Here is a 21,006-nt window from a genome sequence, read left to right on the forward strand (position 1 = left end):
TACAAAGGTACGAGGGATTAGCATGTTTAAACGTCACCCGGAGGCGAGTCGAGGCAATCTTGACATAAAACAGCCAGTGCGTGTTATCACGTCCTTCGACACGAGCTGGTTAAAAAAGACTAGCACCTTCGATGCACCCATTTTATTAGTCTTCCTTTTTTATTCTGTCCATGTCTACAGTGTGCCAATAGCACCTCCTCCAGACGTCGCAGACGTTCCGTAACTACCGTCGACACAACCACACCCGAGGCTGCGGAGAAACTGTCGTTGGTACAAAGCAGCATAGAGACCAGCGTGCTTGACACCACCTCAGCACAGTTGCTGATTGACCAGTGCAACTACATCAACACGGCTGACTTAGCGGCTGCTGATAAAAGTACGTGTTTTGTGGACATTTTTCATGGATATGGTGAAAAGTTAGTAATGAAAAGGTTTACCTTATACATTGCCCAAAAAAATAAAATTATGCTAATCTTATATGAAATGGTATAATGACAAGTTATTTTCCACAATGCGATATTTGAAAAAAGGGGGACTTTTGAATGGTTATGAAACTTGAAAGAATCAAAACAGCATGTTTAACAGCTGTTTTTCAACTAAATTTTTCGGGTTACAGTATTCTAATTGTTTTTAAGTATATTACAGCCATCAAAAGTGACTCAGGGAATGCAGGAGGGAGCAGGATTCTAAAAGGGAACAAAGTGGCGTATAGACACGTTTGGAAAATAATCTCTTTATATTTTGAGCAAGTTGACTGAAGGTTTCACATCGGCAGAAAATTAAGTTGATGAACAGCTGTTATATCATTTTTATTCTTTAAAGTGTCAATAACTGTACAAATTTGTTCACTTTCGGAATTTTTTTTTAAATGGATGTATCGTGGTTTTTTGGAATAAACTCAATTTAAGTGAACAAATAGACCGATTACATGACTAGTTTAATAGTTCATAGTTTAGAATACATTTTCAGTGTCATTAAGAAATCTGTTAAATTTTTCATTCATGTTAGAGAGCAGTATATTCAAACATCAATGCATTAATATTTTGATCAATTTTATTTTTTGTCATAATTTCACAGGTATTTTTGTTGGCGTTCTGGTGGACCTTGTCGCAGTCTTCGAGTCGGCCGGTGAGTCGGTTCCTGATGACAGTGCCAGCATTGTCCTGGACAAAGCCACTGAAATCAGACGCAGTCTGAACGCGACCCACTATGCCAGCATCATTGCGACTATTACGTAAGTTTGGCATCGTCAATCCATTTTCCGTAGCATACCACCTTGTCATGATAGCAATATGCAGGGCGACACATCACACAAACAAGGAAACCCTGATGTAAATGTAAATAATAAAAAATCTAATGAATATTTTCAAATACAATATAGATCATATGAAACACCAATGTGTCCTCTTTCCAATGATACCTTTCCATGTAAAGCTCTGCACGAAGTTTAGCCAATTTCAACCTTTGCTCACCAAACCAACCAGCAATCTTAGCCGGGTAAAACTTGGCCCAGTACAGGTTTTAACTCTTGACAGAATAACAGCGAATTCTCAGTCATCTGTGGCCACAGACAAACAATCAAGGTATCATTGGAAAGAGGATACTTTGGTGTTTCACATGATATATCAACTTGTTTGAAAAGATTTATTAGATTTGTTTATAACTTACATTTACATCTGGGTCTCCTTTTTTTCGCACAACCTGTTTTCCAGGCGAGCTGTTTTTCAAAATTTTTACAAAAGCCCCCTTTCAATAAAACAAAAAAATCTTGTACAGTTTCTGAATGAAGAGGTACATTATTATTGAATTTTGAACATAAGAAAGGCAATTTCAGAGAGAGCTGTCTTGAAAAATCTGTTAAAATGTTTACGCATGGAGAACTCAGGGCAACATACTTAACAATTTTAAAATAAGATTTGAACATTCTAGTGTCATCAGGAACTGCACAACTTCACTGGTGAGGCTCCCCTATTTTGAAGAAATAATGCTTGCTTTTACTGTCTGTATCAGTGAAACATTGATATTTTTTAATCCCTCGATCCTTCATCCCTCTCCATATTGTGCCCAACATAGGACCCTCACTGACAGCCTCAGCCAGGCCCAGTTGAGCCAACTGGAGCTGGGAGCTGTCGCCTTGGAGACCTCATCTTCCACCAGGTCCACCTCAGTGCAGCGAGCCATACCATCCGGTGTCTTCACAACCAAGTCTTCTGGCGGCAACTCAATCGACTTCAAGAGTGCACTAGCTTCAAGGTAAAAAGTCCAAATCACTTGAGTTATAGCTAATCCAAGCGATTATAGATACAATGGCCCACAGCACTCCAAATGTGCTGAAAAATCAGCATTGTACATATTCCAATAAAAGGCAGGGTGGTTTGGGGTGGTACAGCTAGGGAGTAGCAGGCAGGGCGGTTTGGGGCGGTGAAGGGAGAAACAGGCAGGGTGGTTTTGGAGCAGTACAGGGAATAACAGACAGGGTGGTTTGGGGCAGTACAGGGAATAACAGACAGGGTGGTTTGGGGTAGTACAGGGAGTAACAGGCAGGGTGGTTTGGGGTGGTACAGGGAGTAACAGGCATGGTGGTTTAATTGGGTCGGTACAGGGAATGGCAGGGCAGTTTGGGTCAGTACAGGAAATAACAGGCAGGGCGGTTTGGGGCGGTGCAGGGAGTAACAGGCAGGGTGGTTTGGGGCAGTACAGGGAATAAAAGGCAGGGCGGTTTGGGGCGGTGCAGGGAGTAACAGGCAGGGTGGTTTTGGGGGGTACAGGGAGTAACAGGCAGGGTGGTGCGCGGTACATGGAGTATCAGGCAGGGTGGTTTGGGGTGGGACAGCAAGTAACAGGCAGGATGGTTTGGGGCAAATTTGACCTCATAAAGCATTTGCTGCAAAATTTGTTTTAGTTAAAAAGTGTTCTCAACTTCTGCGAATTTGCAGTGCGAAACCATGTTTTCACAAATTTGTGTTTGCTTTTGCAATGAGTACAATTGGTCTTAAGTCTCTCTTAGCCAACCAGGGGGTGTTTGTGCAATGTAGTCTGCAATGTCGTATCGCAATCAGCAATACACAAATCATTAAATAGCTACACCCTATAGCCATTCACAAAAGTAAGACTATTTTTGAAAAGAGGATGAAGCATTTATCTCCGTTTTTATTTTGCCATTTTTGTGCAGATTCAGTGCCGATTGGGCTTGCAGCAGTGGTAGCTGCTCTGGCGTGACCGTCAGCTTTGACCATTGGGAGACTGGCCAGGACGAATTCTCTCTCACGGCCGCAGACCAGACCAGAGTGGCTGCTGACATCACTGATATCAAACTGCTGGATCCATCCTCCGGTACAAAATCAATCTGTGATCGGTCAAAGTTCAATGTTAGCTCTGCTTTGGACAGTAGACTCGAGTCCAGGACTCGGACTTGAGTCGGACTCGAGTCACATTTTTCGTGACTCGGACCCGACTGGAGTCACATTAGAAAATGACTCGGACTTGGACTCGACCATGATGACTCGGACTCGAGCTTGGTGACTCATAACTCGAGTCACGTATTTTCATCAAAAGAGAAAACTTAATGTTACATATTTGTGCAACGGACGTAGCATTCTTTTTTACTCCTAGACAAAACATGGTGCCGCAGAAAATCATATCTAGGAGCCATGCATGCACGCCTAGTGCCTCAAAATGAGCACCAGGGCCCTGGGCCCGATGCCACAAAGTATCCGGTACCAAAGAGTGTCACGTAAACAACTAGGAACAAGTGACTCGAACTCGGACTCGAGGCTTGTGACTCCGAACTCGGACTCGGACTCCAGGCTTGTGACTCGAGACTCGGACTCGGACTCGACGTTGGTGACTCGACTACAACACTAGCTTTGGATAATTGTACATTAGCCAAGTTAAATCATCACCGTTTTCGGATACAAATTAAATGAGTTTTATATCCTTGTATGGATTTGAGACATCAAATAAAGATATCGATGCTCGATCTTACTCATTCCAAAACGGAAGTGCACTATATCTGTATAGCAATGGGATTGAGAGATTATGTATAATGTTTGTGTATTTTTTATTCTCTATTTGTAATTTCAGGCGAGGAGCTGACCATCGCCAACCTGACGGAGCGCATCTCAATCACCCTGAGCGTGACGCTGCCCCAGTCCGGCAAGAACTACGAGTGTTACTACTGGGACACTGTTACTCAGGCCTGGTCAACCGACGGCGTCGAGACCGTGACGGATCCAAGCAACTCCACGGTGTTGGAATGCTTAACAGATCATCTCACAGCATTCACGCTGCTTGCCATCGACGCACCCACTACCGACTCACCGACCGATCTAGCCACAAATGCGCCCAATGCGACCGATCTAGCCACGAATGCAGCAACCGCTTCGTCCACGGGTAAGCAATAATTACTAATAGTTTTGCTCGAGCTGGGGCTAATGTTATGGAGAAAATAGTGTCCAGCAAAGTTATGTGTTGAGCCAAAATCAGTTGAGAGCCAGGCATCTCAAATTTGCCGAGGCATCCTTTCGATACTTGTGTGGTTTATCAAACAGATTTAATTAACAGAATTAGCCGTAATTCTTGTATTTCTTATGCTTGCTCAATAAACCAAAAATATGAAATATACATAAAAATTGACTCATTTTGACCCAAATTCCTTAAGTTGAAATTTTCAACTCATTTATTTCCATATCGTTTTGGTCAGGGATTTTCTCAAAGCTAAGAAAGAAAAAAGGCCTGTTGAAAAAAAAATTGGATACCACTTAAAAGTGACTGTCTCATTTATAGAAGTATAGGGAGACCAAAATACTAATTATTTGTCCCTTAGTCAAATGCTGAATTCATCCAGTTCATTGTTTTCTCATCAAATTGAGTGTCCTCTTTCTCATTTTATCTTCAGTCCATTTCCCTACCACTGAGGATGGACCAGTCGGTAAGTTGTCACCACGTTACCATAATCTGAGTCACTTGGACTTGAATGCCCCATGAGATATCTTTAAACAAACACTACAGGGTGATTCAAAAAAAAAACGAAACCCAAATGTTAGGATATGAAAGCCCAATTCATAAGCTTTCTTTTAGTACATGAATCATTCAAAACACCTCTCAAGTTACGGAATTGTAAATACAACCACCGTTTTCAGGTTCTGTCCACGGATCACAAAAAAGTTCAGTGTTCTTTCGGCAAACGAAAACAAATCACATAAGGATGTGTGTGAATTGTTTCGTTTTGATGAAAGAACGCACGCCTTTTTTGTGATCCGTGGACAGAACTTTAAAATGGTGGTTGTGTTTAAAACTCCGTAACTTGAAAAGTACAAAAGTGATTTGAATGATTCTTAAACTAAAAGAAAGCTTATGAATTGGGCTTTCATATCCTAGATTTTAAAAGTGCTACATGCAGAACTTCACTAAAACAATGGTCCCGACATTTGGGTTTCCTTTTTTTTTTTTGACTCACCCTGTATAGGAACCAAAAATGTCAGAAATGCTTTTGTTCCGGACCAATGTCAGAAATGTGAACAAAGTTTCAGACATTTGATTTAAATTTGTAAAAACCACTTGCGTTTCAGATATTCTGTTCACCTAAAAATACCTGAAATGTAGGCACATCAAGAAACCGGCCATGTTAAGTTTCAGACATTTCCAGGTGACTGATAGTCCAGTTTCTCGATAGGCTTATTTTTTCAGATATTTTGAGGTTAACAGAATGTCTGAAACGTAAGTGGTTTTACAGGTTACCATAAAATGTTAGAAAAAGTGACCAAACGTCTGAAATATAATCGCTATTGTTAACATTTCAGACACTTCGTCACCGACACCACAAAGTAACACCCAAGTCCACTTCGGTGTTACTTCGTGAAAACCGCAAAATGACAAATGTTGGTTTCACAAAGTAACACTCAAGTGTGGGCGCGCACATCAGACACTGGCTGGAACGAGTTTCGTTTTCACACTGTTACAGAAATACTATTTGGATTAAAGCGTTTTAAAATGTTTGACAGAATGTGATTAATACCTATTGTTGTAGAATGCAGATAATTTTATTAAAAAGCCTTCCAACTGGTGAAATGAAGATGAAAATGACCGATTCAGCGCACAGTGTACATGAGTGTTATTTCGTAAAAACAAAAATCGCTCTGTTCTGTAAAATACGCGCGCATACAGCGAGCACTCAAATCCACTTGGGTGTTACTTCATGGTGTCACTGATGATTTGTCTGAAACAAAAGCATTTCAGACATTGTTGGTTCATAGTCAAACCTACCATTAGTGTAAAACTATTGGTTCCGTCAAATATTGGACATATGCATATTTGTTAATTTGAGTGTGATCCCTTGCCATTTGGCATATACGGGAAAAGGTTCAAGGCGTCTTACTAGCACTTCTTACTCATTCTATTGGTAGAGCATCGGTACAATGTTCCAGAGGTTGCGGGGTCGAATCCTGCCCCAGTCAACTTCTTTGTTGTTCTACTCTTCTTTTATTATTTGCAAACAAACCTAGTCAGGTCCCATTCAAATCGCTTGTACAAAACTGTTGTCTATAGGTCTTCAACAATTACAGCTACATTGGCATGTACTGACAGTTGATGTAGCCCTAGCTCTTGAAACCTGTTTGTTTACAGCTTTACCCTTTGCGATTAATATGTATAAAATCATCAAGCCAATTTCATTTTGTATTTCATTCATTTGTTGCTTACAGAGGTACCCGAAGAGGACCCCTTCCCTACGACCATCGTCGTTGTGGTTGTCTGTGTTGTTGTTGTGGTGGCTCTTGTGGCTATCGTCGGCGCGATCCTCATCGTCAAAGCCAAGAAGAAGAGCAAGGTTGCCACCTCTGATCCCAACATGAATGATGCTGAGGCACATGAGGCACCGTGGGAGGTTGAAGCGGTACCGGCCCGTCCGGACCAGTGGGCATCCCAGCGACCGGCTACACCACGGCGTTCCCCCAGCCCTCAGCAGGCTCCTGTGTTGCAGCAGCAACAGCCGCAGGTCATCAACACCGTGCAGATCGTCACCGTGCCCGTGGCACTCGAGACCCGGCCTTTGGACAGCCTCCCCGCGCCGTCTTCCCCGCACCTGGTGGCCGATATGAACGACACAGCCCCACCGCCCGTCTACCTCCCACCAAGTCAGAGTCCAGTCACCATGACTGAATTGTCTTAGATGAAAGTAAAAATACTCAAAACAAAAACTTAGAGTCAGAAAAGAAAATAACTGGGGAAGTACCATGCCACCAAGCCAGAATCTGTGCACTGCATTCACCATGACTGAATTGTCTTAGATGAAAGTAAAAATACTCAAAACAAAACTTAGAGTCAGAAAAAAAAATAACTGGGGAAGTATCATGCCACCAAGCCAGAATCTGGGCACTGCAGTCACCATGACTGAATTGTCTTAGATGAAAGTAAATATACTCAAAACAAAAACTTAGAGTCAGAAAAGAAAATAACTGGGGAAGTATCATGCCACCAAGCCAGAATCTGTGCACTGCAGTCACCATGACTAAATTGTCTTAGATGAAAGTTAAAATACTCAACCAAAAAGTTAAGAGTCAGAAAAGAAAATAACTGGGGAAGTACTCAGGTCCCAGTAAAGCCTAGTTCCTCAAAGTGAAACGCAAACAAGACCCAAACTGCAACGCAGACTGATGGAAACATTTCATCCGGAAGTATTGCCGACAACCAAGACAGACGCCGACAACCTACCCCGCAGACGATCGGCAAAGTTCAAACTTTGCCGACGGTTCCGCTTACTGTCTGTGCAGTCTACATCGATAGGCTTAAGGGCACTCACAGTACCATTCATTGCCACATATTGAGAGCTCTTTTTGAAGCACACATTGCATGGACATGCACGTACTGGTTTGCACATGTATGGCATGAAATAATTATGAACAAAAATATGCACAGAGCTCTATCAGTGAAAATGAAATTCAAGGGGGATTACTATGGACTAGGGCAGAATATGTCAATACTATTAAAGATTGATCAGTTTTTTACTGAATTTGACGGTGACCCTGACAATTTTGTTTATTTTGAATAGGTCATAGATGACAAATGTAGAAAAATGAAGTGATTTGTTCCTCAAAAAGTTAAAATAAATATTGCTTGAAAGACAGGGCCATGTTTGGTGCACTTTGTTAAAAAGAATTACGTTTTTTTTTTCAGGTTTTGTCCACTTTCATCAAAATCAGATCAATAGGAAGAATAAGATTTGGCAATAATTCTACAATAAGAGGTTTGCAGTGTTTTCAAAATTTCTATTGTGTACATAGGACCTTTTTAAGTCTCATTTTCAAATGTTTATTGTTTATAATAAACAATGATGCAATAAAAACATCTTTACAGGGTACAGGTTTTATATAGCCGTATAAAACAATTGGATGCTTATCAACTAAATTTGTATCACTTGTCCCTTTGGTGTGTGAACCAATTTTGTTGAGGCATATTTTTGTGCTATGTCAAGTTGTGAGCCAATGAAACGGACCGATGATGGTCAACCCTCATCAGGTATATATATAGCCAGTAAATCGGGTATAAAAGCTAAACTGTCATTGGACAGCAGACATAAACAAGTTGCGACCGCTTAAAATTACCGAAAATTGTACATTTATTTATCTGTTTAGTTGTGTGAAGTATTTTCTTAATATGCGAAAGTATTACTGAATTTTAATAATTTTCCATAATTGCTGTTCTTGAATGTTTGATGTGATGACAATCGAAGATGTATTTTTATTCAATCCTATAGATTAGATAATTTTAAAATAAAACCATATTTCAGCTGATATAACTCTATTATATTTTGCGACTTGACAATAATGTACAAATGTCTTTCAGTGTCTATGCACTTTTTAAAAATATTTCAAGAGTTTAATAATTATTTAGATTATAATTATTCTCCATAGATTTAATTAACATTTTGTGAGCCTTCAATAATAGACTTAATAAATTTTGAGTATGTGTGTGTAATAGCTTAAAAAAGCTGTTTCAATTAGCACCCAATTGTATGACTCTGCTTTCGGCATGAACCCTATTGTGTTTTCAAATTTCTATGTGAACCATTTAAACACAGAATGCTCATTAATGTTACTAGATAAATGTCATTCTATAAATTTGGGGTCATCTTTTTCCCTGTCCCTGTTATATCTGACATCTAAGATGTTATAATTCCGATGCACTCCTTAATGCAGTCATCCTCCAAGAGTGAATAGCAAACTACCAACCCAACAAATCTAAACTCGTTTGAAGTCATTATTAATGATACCTGAATGGCACATTACAAGTTCAGAGGTAACAGGGGCAGGAAAAATGTCAGACTTTGGACCCTAAATTTCTCGCTGAAAGTGTGGGCTATTCAACTAAAGAGCAGAATTCTCTGCTGCATCAGTGGTGGCGGTTCTTTGCTTAATATGGAAAGTAGAGCTATACAATTGGGTACAGATTGACTAGTTTTAAAAGCTGATTTTCAAAATAAAGAGTGTGGATTCTAGAAAGTTGCAAAGTCGTGCTCGATTGTGGAATTAATGCTGGTTGTAAAGTATTGAAGACCAAGAGAACAATGTAACAACACTGTTTATCTAGATCTCGGAATCTCTTCCGCCATAGTTTTTCCAGTCAAATAATCTCAACTAAAAATAATTAATATAAAAAATTCAAATTTATGTTTCACCCAGCTGACTCTAAACTCCATTTAATTTAAATTTAGCATATTCATTTCTATTCAAAAACCGTGGAAAAGGAAAACAAAGATGAGATAAAACACAACAGATATCCACCCAAATCCTAGCAATAAAAAAATCGCGATTAACCGTTGCCAAAACAAGCCAAAATTGCCGACACCCAAAATAGATAAAAGTGGTTTTTTTTCCCGCTAAAATATAGCTTACAAATCAAAAAGCAAAAATTGAAGATAAAAAGTTGAGCTCCAAGACAGCAACTTGAATGATGTAGCGGCATTTAATGAGTTGAATACATGTGGCTGATCAGAATGCTACTCATCTCCGTTGCATCTCAACACGGCTCGTCCGACCACCTCCCCCTTGGCCAGTTTCTCGAAGACGCTGATGCCGTCTTCAAGTGGATGAACTTCATACTGAAGGTTTGCATACAGGGACTGAATACGAACAAAGAGGGGAAAATAATATAGATGTTATGGGGACGTGAAAAAAAAGGAGGCAATTTATTTTCAGGTGCCACTTTGGGACTTTCTTTCTTCACAGAAAGGAAAAAAAACAGTCGTGTCATAATAATATCGCAATGACTCCTCATTCTTCAGTCGATTGTGGCCGCAAAAGCATTGACATCTTCCGGCTTATAGTCAAAACCGATCGTGTCCCTATGTGCTACTTTTGATTATTGCAGTTTTCCAAGTGACATTATTATTTGGTCACCGTATTGAACTCCCCCCCCCCCAAAAAAAAGACAATAAGGGGAGGGTGTTATTCAAGATTTGTGAATGCCGACAGGGGATGCCGACCTCATGCTCACTGCTTTCAGTTTTCAAAAGTTTGTCACGTAAGCCAGAAAAAATTAAGAATTAATTTGAATTTAGAACAAGATTCACTAAAAACAGCAATCTTCGGAATTCTTTGCCAGTGCTGACCGACCGACTATGGCCTACCCAGCCCATGGCCTACCCAGCCCCATAAGTTCAATATACTTGTAAATTCAGCGAAAGGGTATAGAAAAAACCAAGAAGTGGACAGAATAGAGTTATACAGGGTGGATAAAAAAAACTCGAAACCGAGATATTATTGCTAATTGGAACAGAAGTAGGGCACGTGTGAATCAAAGGGAGATATCCTCCGTTAGGGTTGAATCTCTTCTTTAAAATGACACCCTGATCATGTCATTACATTCACGGTTGAATGAGCAGTGACCAATTTTATGAAAGGGTCTATTTAGAGACTTGGGCCACTTTTCATGGTGAAATCTCTTTTTCCCCCACCTGGCTTGATTGACAACCATAACCTTTCACTCTGTACAACTGACACAACTAAAACCACAATTGAAAAGTGGCGCAAGTCTCTAAATAGACCCTTTCATAAAATTGGTCACTGCTCAGTCAACCGTGAATGTAAGGACATGGCCAGGGTTTCATTTTGAAGAGGAGATTCAACCCTAACAGACATGGGCGTCGCCAGGATTTTTTCTAGAGGGGGGCAAAAAAAAAATTTGCCAAAAAATGTTTGTATTTCTCAACACATTCTCGATTTATCAGTTTTAGAGGGGGCAGGGACAATTTGCCCCCCCCCCCAACTCATTAAATTTACACCACTTTGTCTTCGCGCCTCTTTTTCTTTTCTTTTTTTCTTTTCTTTTTCTTCTTTTTTTTTTTTTTTTTTTTTTGGCTTTTCCAGGGGGGGGGGCAAGTGCCCCCCCTTGCCCCCCCCCTCGCGACGCCCATGCTAACAGAGGATATCTCCCTTTGATTCACATGTGCCCTACTTCTGTTCCAATTAGCAATTATATCTCGGTTTTGGTTTTTTTGATCCACTCTGTATTCTCGATTTACCGGCATATCGGCCAGGAGTTGCACGAGTCGCCTGAGCTGATTCAGACTGCCCACTTTGATGCCCTTCATGGTGATTCCTTTCAGCACCATGTTGGCCAGCGGAAACTGCGCCTGACCGCCTAGCAATCCCGCGACATGGTAGCGGCCCCGCTACTCATAAAAAAAAACAAGGAAAAATATCACAGGATTACTCGACACTTTCCAAAGAGTGTAACTGGGGACTGAAGGATTTAGAATTAAAAAAAGATACTCTAGGTTGAAAACTTTGAATAAGAATAACTCACATGGAAACTCGGGTGAAACTTGATCGATTCGATTAAATGAGTTTCACTCTGAGCCGTCTTGTCCCTAGCAGACCATTCCGGGCACGCTAACAATTATTCTATAATGAAGCCCCCGTTCAATGGCAAAAGTATTGCGCTAGCTATTGTTCAGGTAATCCGTTATGGAGGGTTACTTTGTACAATATAGCGTATACAATGGTTTCTCCATTGAAGGGGGCCCCGTGAGTATAGCCCCCTGTACAGTCATCACGTACGCAGATTTGCCTATAGTTTCAGCCAGATGGAATGAGTATTTACTCGAATATAGAGATTTTCACTCTGTTGAAAGAAAACACAAAAATATTGCCATGCTAACAACAATTGCAGGGTCCCATATAGGGCCTAGCTACATCCTGATCGTGCTACTCTTTGTCAGTCTAACATCTTTCAAGATGACAATCCTGTCATTTTAGACGCTATATCAGTTCTACAATGATGTTCAATGCAACAATATTGTATTACTATTGCACTGCAAAACTGGTATAAAAGTCGAGTTCATACTTCACGCGAGTTCGAGTGACGATGCGAAATGAATTTCACAACACGAAACATTCGCTGCAAAATTTATGCTCAACTTTTGTGAAAAAGACCAAAAAGTTGGTTCGGGTTCGCGCCGAGAATGAATCGGCTTTTGTGATAACTAGACGGGAAAACGAATGCTAATATGTGACGTCACGGCAGGTATTCGCATTATTACATAATCGCACAAGTTGAACATATTTCAACTCAGGCGAATTTCGCAGCGAATGTTTAATTCGCATTCGCCTGACTGAGCTTAAGAAACTTTTATGACGTCAACTTCGCGAATTCGCAGCGCGAAGACTCCCCCTACCCGCACAAATATAAATGCGCGTTCGCGATCGCTTTCGCGCCGAATATGATTCGGCCATATTAGGTCCGGCTACAATCTATGGTAACTTTAAAAGTTAAAAACTTCAAAACCCGATTGAAAATACAATTTACTTAGCTCAAAACGTTACCCAACTTTCATTTTGAAATATGTTACGTCACCAGATATAATGGATCAAAGATGTATTTGGAGTTAGATTCGATCGTTCACGTCTTGTTTATTATACGAAAGCAGTTGATTTTGGATCTTCTATAACTTTAGATCTGTTTTCAACCGCCCAATTTGCACATCCACTCACTTTCAAAAGCAAAATTTTAAAAACACTGACAAATCATCAACTTGCTTTATGGTGAGTGGTGTAAGTATTTTACCTTTCTCAGCAACTTGTTGGCGGTTTGGAACGTCTGCGTAGCCCCGACGAAATCCAACACGAGGTCGACCCCGGTGCCGGTACGAGACGCCGCCTTGACGCGCTCGGCAACGCTCTCGCTCGACTCACCTCGGGCCATGAGTAACGGGACGACATCACTGACGTTACTGGTCACTAAATCTAATGGTTGTTGCTGCAAAAGGGAAGCACAGTTTATTGATCAAAAAGTATGACTTGATGCTGCAGCCATGCAGAGCAGGTATATAGTGACCATGTTTTTGTCAAACAAGAAAGCTGGGTAGGCCTATTCCCGTGTTTTGCTGAAACATAATCCATTTGGGAGTCCAGTGAATTTTCCCGCTGACGAATTATGGACAACTATTTTGGAGCGAAAGAGATATCAAAAACTGAGCGTTGTTTGGTATTCAGCAAAATATCATAATCATTTGTGCTGCGCAGAAACTAAAGAAATCTATAGGCCTAAGCTTGTTATGGCATATTTCCTATCTGGTGTTCTTTAAAGAATAACGTTAAACAGGGGCGGATCCAAGATTGTACCAAGCGAAGTTTGCTGCCATGATGGGGTTTAGCACGCATTTTGCTGTTTTTGTTTTTGCAAGATTTTCCTTTTTGCGGTTCAAGAGGGGAGTTTAGCCACCCCCGCCCCCACCCCACCCCAACCCCACCCCATCCCCCGTATATCCGCCACTGTTAAAGGCCAGGCGGAAAGTAGGCCCAAAAATGATAACCAAGAAGTTGATGAACTCGACTGATAAGTGGTTATAGGAGGAAGCTGTTTAATATGATTCGTTAATTATGTATGCCTTATAACAATATGAATATCCATTATTAAATTTATAAAGACAGCTTCGCGTGGCAGGTGCAATATCAAATCGACCATTGCAGACTCGGCAGACAAACTTATTTGTTAATTAGTTTGTCCACAAAGGAACCTCCTTTGATAAAAATGATCTGTGAACAAACCTTGACTTCTGCACATATGATCTGTGTTTCTGGAGGGAACAGGGCCCTGGCTAAACGCACTGCCCACTGGCCAACCCCGCCAGCCCCGAACGTCAGCACAGAGCAACCACCTGCGTGCAGAAAATAAGAAGCTGAGATATCTACGTCGATAGTTATTTGACGTCCAGTGTTTGAATGGGGAAATCACACCAAAGGTCTAAATACACGAGACAGTAGAACTCTTGAAGTCAGCAAAAGTGACTGAATAAGGACAAGGTGGTCGACGACATTGCTGTGATGAGTTCAAGTTCATAGGCCAAATATTGCTTGTTATTTCCGTTATAGACGTGCTGTCCTTACTCTGTTTGGAGATGCGCCCCAACAAAATGTATTTTTAGGGGAGATTTTTCTAACCTACAAATTTTAGGGCCTGTTCAATTTCGGTTTCGTTTAGTTATGGAATAATTACTTGATAAACGTCTAATTTATTATTTGCGATCCGGCAAAAGTTTAGGTTGTCATGAACGCATAGAAGCACAAAAGGGGTGCAGACGCCCAACATAAAAAGCTTGTTGTAGATATGCGTTTGGAGAAAAGAATTGTATGATAACGATCACGGATACTATAGGCCTAATCTTTTAAGGAGGATCATTTGTTTTTCATGCATTTTGTTTGTTTCCAATTATATAACACCCCTCAAAAACCAACGAGAAATGTTCAAAACCTAACCTGTTCAACTTTCGATGGATATTAAACTTTTCGAGAAAACAGTGAAACACCATGCACAACCTTTTGATCAAGAAACACAATTTCGTCAGCAGCACTTTTAAGTTTCCAACGATCAGTTAGGCGTGTTGTCTTTGTAGGTATGTCATTGCCTTGTCAGAACTTTCTACCAATGAACGCCGGCCATTTATAAGTGTGAGGTAATCAATAAACAATCACCTTAGGGATATTCCATAAACCCAATAAAACTGCTTTTAATCATCAGGCACCTAACACTTAACTATAGGCTGTTTCCATAAAACAGTGTCGGCTATACCTTTCAAAAAGTCGAAGTCGATAGCTTTTGAGTCAGATATTGGGGTTTGATGCTATAGACATTCCCCCACAAACCCAAGTCCACATCTAACACTCCTGCAGATTGGCTGGTTTTAAAGGCCTATACCTCTGATCTCGGTGACCGTCTTGACGAACTCCATGGCTTCCTCGACAGCATGGTAAGCGTTCAACCCGCTGCACGGGAGTAGACTGGCTATCGGGGGCGGTATGAATTCCGATACGGGGACCAAATACCGCAGGTCCGGTACGGCGACATACTGTGCAAAGCTGGGGAGAAAAATGTCACTGCTACGTGTTGATGTCTTGGGCACTGATAGAAAAGGGACGAACCTGTATTCACAGGAACGGAGTGCCCATCTCACTTTCATTAGCGATTGGGCCAGATTCATTATGCTGCTGTGGGGGGATTGCCACACCTCCTCCATAGCGAGTTTGTTACCTTCCCAACATTGAATAATGTCGGTACCCATTTAACACCTGGGTTACGGACCATGGTCCGTGGTTGAGAGGACTAATTAAGGTAAAGCGCCTTACTCACGGCACACACGCATGGCCACGGTGGGGCTCGAACCAACAACCTCACGATCATGAATCCTGTGCTCTACCGCTAGACCACACGTGCCCGCAACTGAATAAAACAATACAAATCACCCAAAAATGCCCCCCCCCCAAAAAAAGAACCGTTATCGACTTGCGGAAAATGGAAATTCACTATAAGCTAATGACATAAGGCCTGCTTGTACTTCAGGCCCTTTCCTTGCCTTTTTGTACATTAATATTTCGGCCATCGAGTGTACAATTATGTTTTAAATTCCAAAATTTAAACAACTTTAAGTCTTTTTCAAAGATATTTTACGAGGTTGTGAATTCTGACTATTTTATTTGCGTGTATACCCGCCATCTTGCGTCATCCCAATGTATACGGGTGGCGATCCGTCACAGAAGATGTTGTATCCCATTTTGCAGGGGCGGCACGCGTTGCAATCGATCCAGGGGCAGATGACCACACGATCACCTAACTTCAAATCACTCTCGTTGCTGTTCTTGCTAGTGTTTTCATCCATAGTGTACAGAATGCCAGCTATTTCATGTCCTGATACCAAAGAAATGTACATGCAATCATCATTATTTTTGAATACTTTTTCCTTCATCGATGTGATTTCATAACTCATCCGGGGAGTCAGGTTGGCGTACTTTCCTCGCCTTCCACCACTGTGACCCGGATTCGAATCCCGCCTGGGCCAATATGTGAATTGGGTTTTCAGTCCCTACCTGATTCCGTTTTTTTTCTCTCCATAATACGCTTCTGGGCATTTCTTCCCACCTCTAAAACTGTAACTTCTTCTCATTGTCTTCTCTCCACATGTTTCTTCAGACTTGTGAGTTACAGTGCCCAACACGCCTTTGAGGAATCCTTGGTCAAGAGCTTGCTAGATAACACAAATCCTCAGTAGGACTCGAACCCACGACCTTCTGCTTTTAATGCCAATGTACAGATGTGCTTGGGGTTGGCTGACCTTTTCGAATCTCCGTTTGTCTGGTAAGGCATGGAAGCTTGACTATTATGGTTAACCGGCCCCAACATAACAAATTGATGGATATAGTCTCCCTCAACTTATAGTATAATCATAAATCGAAAATCAAACCACCAAATAATTATCCAATCAAAAATATAAATAACTAGAGGTTCGCGTTTGTTTGAGTTACAAACGCAGAGTGGTCTGGCGGACAGCCTTTTCATTATACACTGCCCAGTTAAGTTAGGAATATATGTTTATGTAGAACCAGGATCACGAAATTAAATCCCTTCCAGTACAATTGATTATTTTGTTACTGGTATCTTTAACGGTGTGATAAATTTCAGTAAACATTTTATGTGCGCAAAAAAAAGAAACTTTTGGTTTGATAACGTCATCAGTCAAAACGGTAAGTGAATACTGATAAATTTCGGAGAGGATACATTTTCATTGTGAGGTTAAAATAACGTATTAAACTATGGGAAATATAATTGTTTGTATTATAACACCTAACTTCCGGTTTGATGACGTAATAATAACACCTAACTTCCGGTTTGATGACGTCACAGCATAATATATTCAAAGGTGATCATTGTAATTGATATCATTATTTAGCCTACGAAGATATGACAGGGATCAAATGATAGAATTAAATTAAAAATATGATCCTGTGAAAAGACTTGTAGGCCTATCAGGAAGCGCACATCTGGTGCTGCATGGATGGCTACTCAAGCATACAACCAGTTGGGACTATTGGTAGAGTTAACGAAGCCTCTAACGTCGTTGGAGTTTATGCAACAGAATTATGCTAGTCTTAAAATAAAATGGCTTTTTTTTTTTGTCTTTTGCATGGGCATAATAAAATTCTGCACTAAGGTTACGACATTGGTAGAATTGACTGAGCGTCTCACGTCGTTAAAGTTTATGAAACATAATTATGCTAATTTTAAGATAAATTGCTTTTATTTTGGGTTTTTTCTTGGTCTTTTGCATGGGTATAATAAAATTCTGCACTGAATTTATGACAACGGTAGACTTGACGGAGCCTCTAACGTCGTTGGAGTTTATGCAACATATGCTAATTTCATCATAAAATGGCTTTTATGGGTTTTTTTCTTTTGCATGGGCATAATAAAATTCTGCACTGAGTTTACGACAGAAAAGTTTGTGGCTACACGCTGTAGAAATATTAATTTTCAGCATTGAGATATCAGAGGAAAACTGGCGAGGTGCGATTTCAATCGGTTATGGCGAAAAAATTCAGAAAATGGACGAGAATATTAGAATTGAATTCATGGTCAGAATCGGAATCGGTAGACTTGAGGGAGCCTCTATGACGTGTTTGGAGCTTAATATATGCAACATTTGATTATCTCTATATCAAAAATAAAATGGCTTATGTCTTTCGCATGCATGGGCTTCCTAAAATTCTGCACTGAGATAACGAAAAAAAGTTTGTGGCTACACCGTCGAAATATTAAATTTCTGCATAAAGGTACGAATTAAAGAATCATTGTTGATATGCGAGTTACGCCGAAAGAAATCAGAAAACAGACTAGAATATTAGTTTTGAATGCTTTGTGTGATTTTGTACAAATTCCTGGATCCTCCCCTGGGTGTATTCTTATAAGAGCTGTGATTTTGCAGTCCCTGGTGAACAAATATGATGAAATTATGTGGTAGCAGTACTATTATTGTAAGCAGTCGCTTTCTTATTTGTTCCAACAAATATTTTGTCAAAATTTGCCCTTCCATCACTTTGCCCTTACATTACGTCATGATGACGTAACAAAATTCATAACATCTTCGTAACATGGTACAAATTCACACTAGGTTTTATGATCATCCCGTAAACCGTTCGGAAGAAATTTTGCTTTGTTTTAATTTCAGGCTTAAGTCTTCATTTTGAATTCACGTAACTTTGACCTTCCGGTAGACCCGGAAGTAAAGGTCAAGCTTGTTCACGTACCGGACAAAAAAAATGTTTATCAACTAATGGTCTATCTGATTACAAAGTTGAAACGTAATTGATCACTTTGTTCAAGAGTTATAGGTGAAAGTATTTGGCCACTTTTTTCTCTAAAATCGCTAGTAATTTGACACCCAATGACGTCATCATGACGTCAGAGTAATATGCACCACTTGGGACGAGGATCGATATATGTTGAAAGTTACAAGTTCATACCATATACCGTTTAGGAGAAAAGCCGCGGAAATTTATTGTCCGGAAAAAAGAAAGAAAGAAAGAAGATTAATCTTAACGGGTTGTGCCCGACCACTCAAAAATGCACCGTGATAAGGTTTTATGATCAGCTTTCACGGATGGGAAAACTTAGCTCCCGTGTTCTTTCACACTTTAAGACTTTGTGTAAGTTTGGATTTATAAGAAGTGGCGATACGTATTGTGTTTATATTTCGCGTCACTATTTCATCCCGTACGCGCGCTAGATCCAAGAGGATTGTGATTTCTTTGTATATACCTGGGATACATGGGTACACGAAGCCTGGACGGTCCTGAAACTTCAATTCTGTGCCATCGCCCAGGGAGTAACCTCCTTCCCAGAATTGTACATCAGTGTGGCACACACCACAGTGGGAAACCTATAAGCGAAACGTTTCAAAGACAAAAGAATTGATGGGAATGCAACCTGTAGATGAAATGACTTGACAACTTTTACGCAAAACATCCAATATCATGGATTTGCACTTTTTGACACAACCTGATTTTACCCATTATGTGGCGAAGTGAACTTTCGTGAACTCGGTCTCATTTGCCGCAACAAACCCGGGTCGTTTGAGTTATGATATTGGAAACATGCATGACCGGGGCTTGCACAATGAATGTGCAGCTCAATTCCTCCGTGTTGAATGTATTGCCCTGACAATGTAGGGGCTACTTGAACATGTATACATGTACACATTATGATTCAGACTTGTGACTCAGAAGGCGTAGGCGAAGGGGGGGGGAGGGGGGGGGCTTTAGCCCTCCCAAAATTTTGTCTAGCCCCCCAAAATAAATTCCGTAAAAAGTTCTAGAACCGCGCCTGCCCGACCGTTTCGCGAGTCTATATGCAGCTGGGGCGTACATGCAATTACGCCATATGGATGTTAGCATATATTATAATGATACCTTGACTACAGCCCCGCCATCGGGAGCTTTGGGGATCTTCTCATCTTCAAGGTAGACCAAGGGCTCCTTTGGAGCGGTTACACGGATGCACCTCATGGACATTATCGGTCTCCTCTTCGCTTCCCACGTCGTGTGCTGAGCAAAAACTGTTGTGGCAAGGACACATAAATTTAACTAGGCAGGCCAATTACTTGTGCCCTGTTGTGCGCGAATCCCAAATTGCTGCAATGCTGGGAAAAGCTCTATAGGCCTAGCAATGAACTCTGGCAAGTTAAAAGGTCACGTCATGCGTAACAGACGCGGAAATGCAAAATACTTCAAAAGTTTATCGTCCTGTTCAGACGTATCGAACCCCCCCCCCCCCCCAGCAGTGGTGGAGGACAAAATAGATCGAGGCAACATTAATCTACTTTTTAAAACTCATATTTTTCTGTACACAATATAGCCTTTTGTGAAGGACATCGAGACTGCCGGTATTTCTATACCTATAGAGTGACGGCGCCTGTGAAACAGTATTTTGAGTGGTCGGCCACAACCCGACCACTGTTTAGAATTGTGCTGGTAAATCTTTTTTCTTTCTTTCTTTATTTTTTCCCCGATAATAATTCTCTGCGGGTTTTCTCCTAAACGGTTGATGTTATGAACTTTTAACTTTGCACATAATATCGACCCTCATCTACCGATAGGTGAATTCAAAATGAAGACATTATCCTCGCAAATCAAAACAAAGCGAAATTTCTTCCGAACGGTTCAGGGGATGATCATAAAACCAAGTGCCAATTTGTGGTGTACCATGTTACGAAGATGTAATAAATTTTGCTACGTCATAATTACGTCATTATGTATCAAATTACAAGCGATTAAAGATTTGTCGATATTTTAAAATCAATATAAAATCAACAGTGAGAGAGCTGAACTTGGCTTTTGTGGGAATTGATAATTTAATCCAGGAACTTCATTTTATCTCGTGTGTTTCGGTCATTTTAGATTTGTTTGTAAATGAGAATTAGTAATTCAAGTTTATTACACTAAAACTGTGTGTCCCAAAAACATTTTAGTCTTATATTTAAGTTTCAGTTTTTACCCAATGACCGCCACAAAATTAATGTTCATCTTTGTACGAGTGCTCCGAGTTCGACTGGTCCACGTTTTAGATGTAGGTTTGGGGTCAACCTCCCCCCCCCCCATCTCTCTGTCAAAAAATAACTTTCCATAGAAATTCATGAGGAAAAAAAGCGACCCCCCCCCCCCCCGCTCTGCCACCCCAATTTTT

At 40.7% G+C, this 21,006-nt stretch overlaps 2 protein-coding genes across 3 annotated transcripts in view; one reads left to right on the top strand and one right to left on the bottom strand.

Annotated features, from left to right (window-relative positions):
• The window catches only part of LOC119742200, a 51,156-nt gene extending 42,155 nt beyond the window's left edge, over positions 1-9,001 (top strand). The window contains exons 23-30 of one of the 2 annotated variants that reach the window (XM_038218244.1): positions 181-376; positions 1,078-1,234; positions 2,074-2,253; positions 3,173-3,333; positions 4,084-4,392; positions 4,898-4,930; positions 6,702-7,168; positions 7,287-9,001. In XM_038218244.1, coding sequence (XP_038074172.1) covers positions 181-376; positions 1,078-1,234; positions 2,074-2,253; positions 3,173-3,333; positions 4,084-4,392; positions 4,898-4,930; positions 6,702-7,168 — 1,503 coding nt within the window. In that variant the 3' untranslated portion in view covers positions 7,287-9,001. Of the gene's footprint in view, positions 1-180; positions 377-1,077; positions 1,235-2,073; positions 2,254-3,172; positions 3,334-4,083; positions 4,393-4,897; positions 4,931-6,701 lie in introns of both variants that reach the window. The other variant, XM_038218243.1, reaches the window with a different exon arrangement.
• A 504-nt stretch (positions 9,002-9,505) lies between these two features.
• Positions 9,506-19,995, bottom strand: LOC119742201 (alcohol dehydrogenase-like). Its single transcript, XM_038218246.1, has 8 exons — positions 19,734-19,995; positions 19,084-19,204; positions 15,981-16,179; positions 15,193-15,353; positions 14,046-14,155; positions 13,063-13,254; positions 11,519-11,668; positions 9,506-10,117 (listed from the first exon to the last, which is right to left on the bottom strand). The coding sequence occupies exons 1-8, from the start codon at positions 19,833-19,835 to the stop codon at positions 9,995-9,997; spliced, it is 1,158 nt and encodes a 385-aa protein (XP_038074174.1). The 5' UTR covers positions 19,836-19,995; the 3' UTR covers positions 9,506-9,994.
• Between the last annotated feature and the right edge of the window lie 1,011 nt (positions 19,996-21,006).

The sequence above is a fragment of the Patiria miniata genome, unplaced genomic scaffold, assembly GCF_015706575.1.
Source record: "Patiria miniata isolate m_02_andy unplaced genomic scaffold, ASM1570657v1 HiC_scaffold_5, whole genome shotgun sequence".
Taxonomy (NCBI): Eukaryota; Metazoa; Echinodermata; class Asteroidea; order Valvatida; family Asterinidae; genus Patiria; species Patiria miniata.

Bases quoted from the DNA above. Each gene is read 5' to 3' on its own strand.
- LOC119742201 (XM_038218246.1), bottom strand. From the start codon at position 19,835: ATGTCCATGAGGTGCATCCGTGTAACCGCTCCAAAGGAGCCCTTGGTC. The intron at 13,255-14,045 runs GTTTGTTCACAG...TCCCTTTTGCAG, and splicing joins TCATATGTGCAGAAGTCAAG to CAACAACCATTAGATTTAGT. The intron at 10,118-11,518 runs GTAAATCGAGAA...GTTCGTATTCAG, and splicing joins AACTCCTGGCCGATATGCCG to TCCCTGTATGCAAACCTTCA.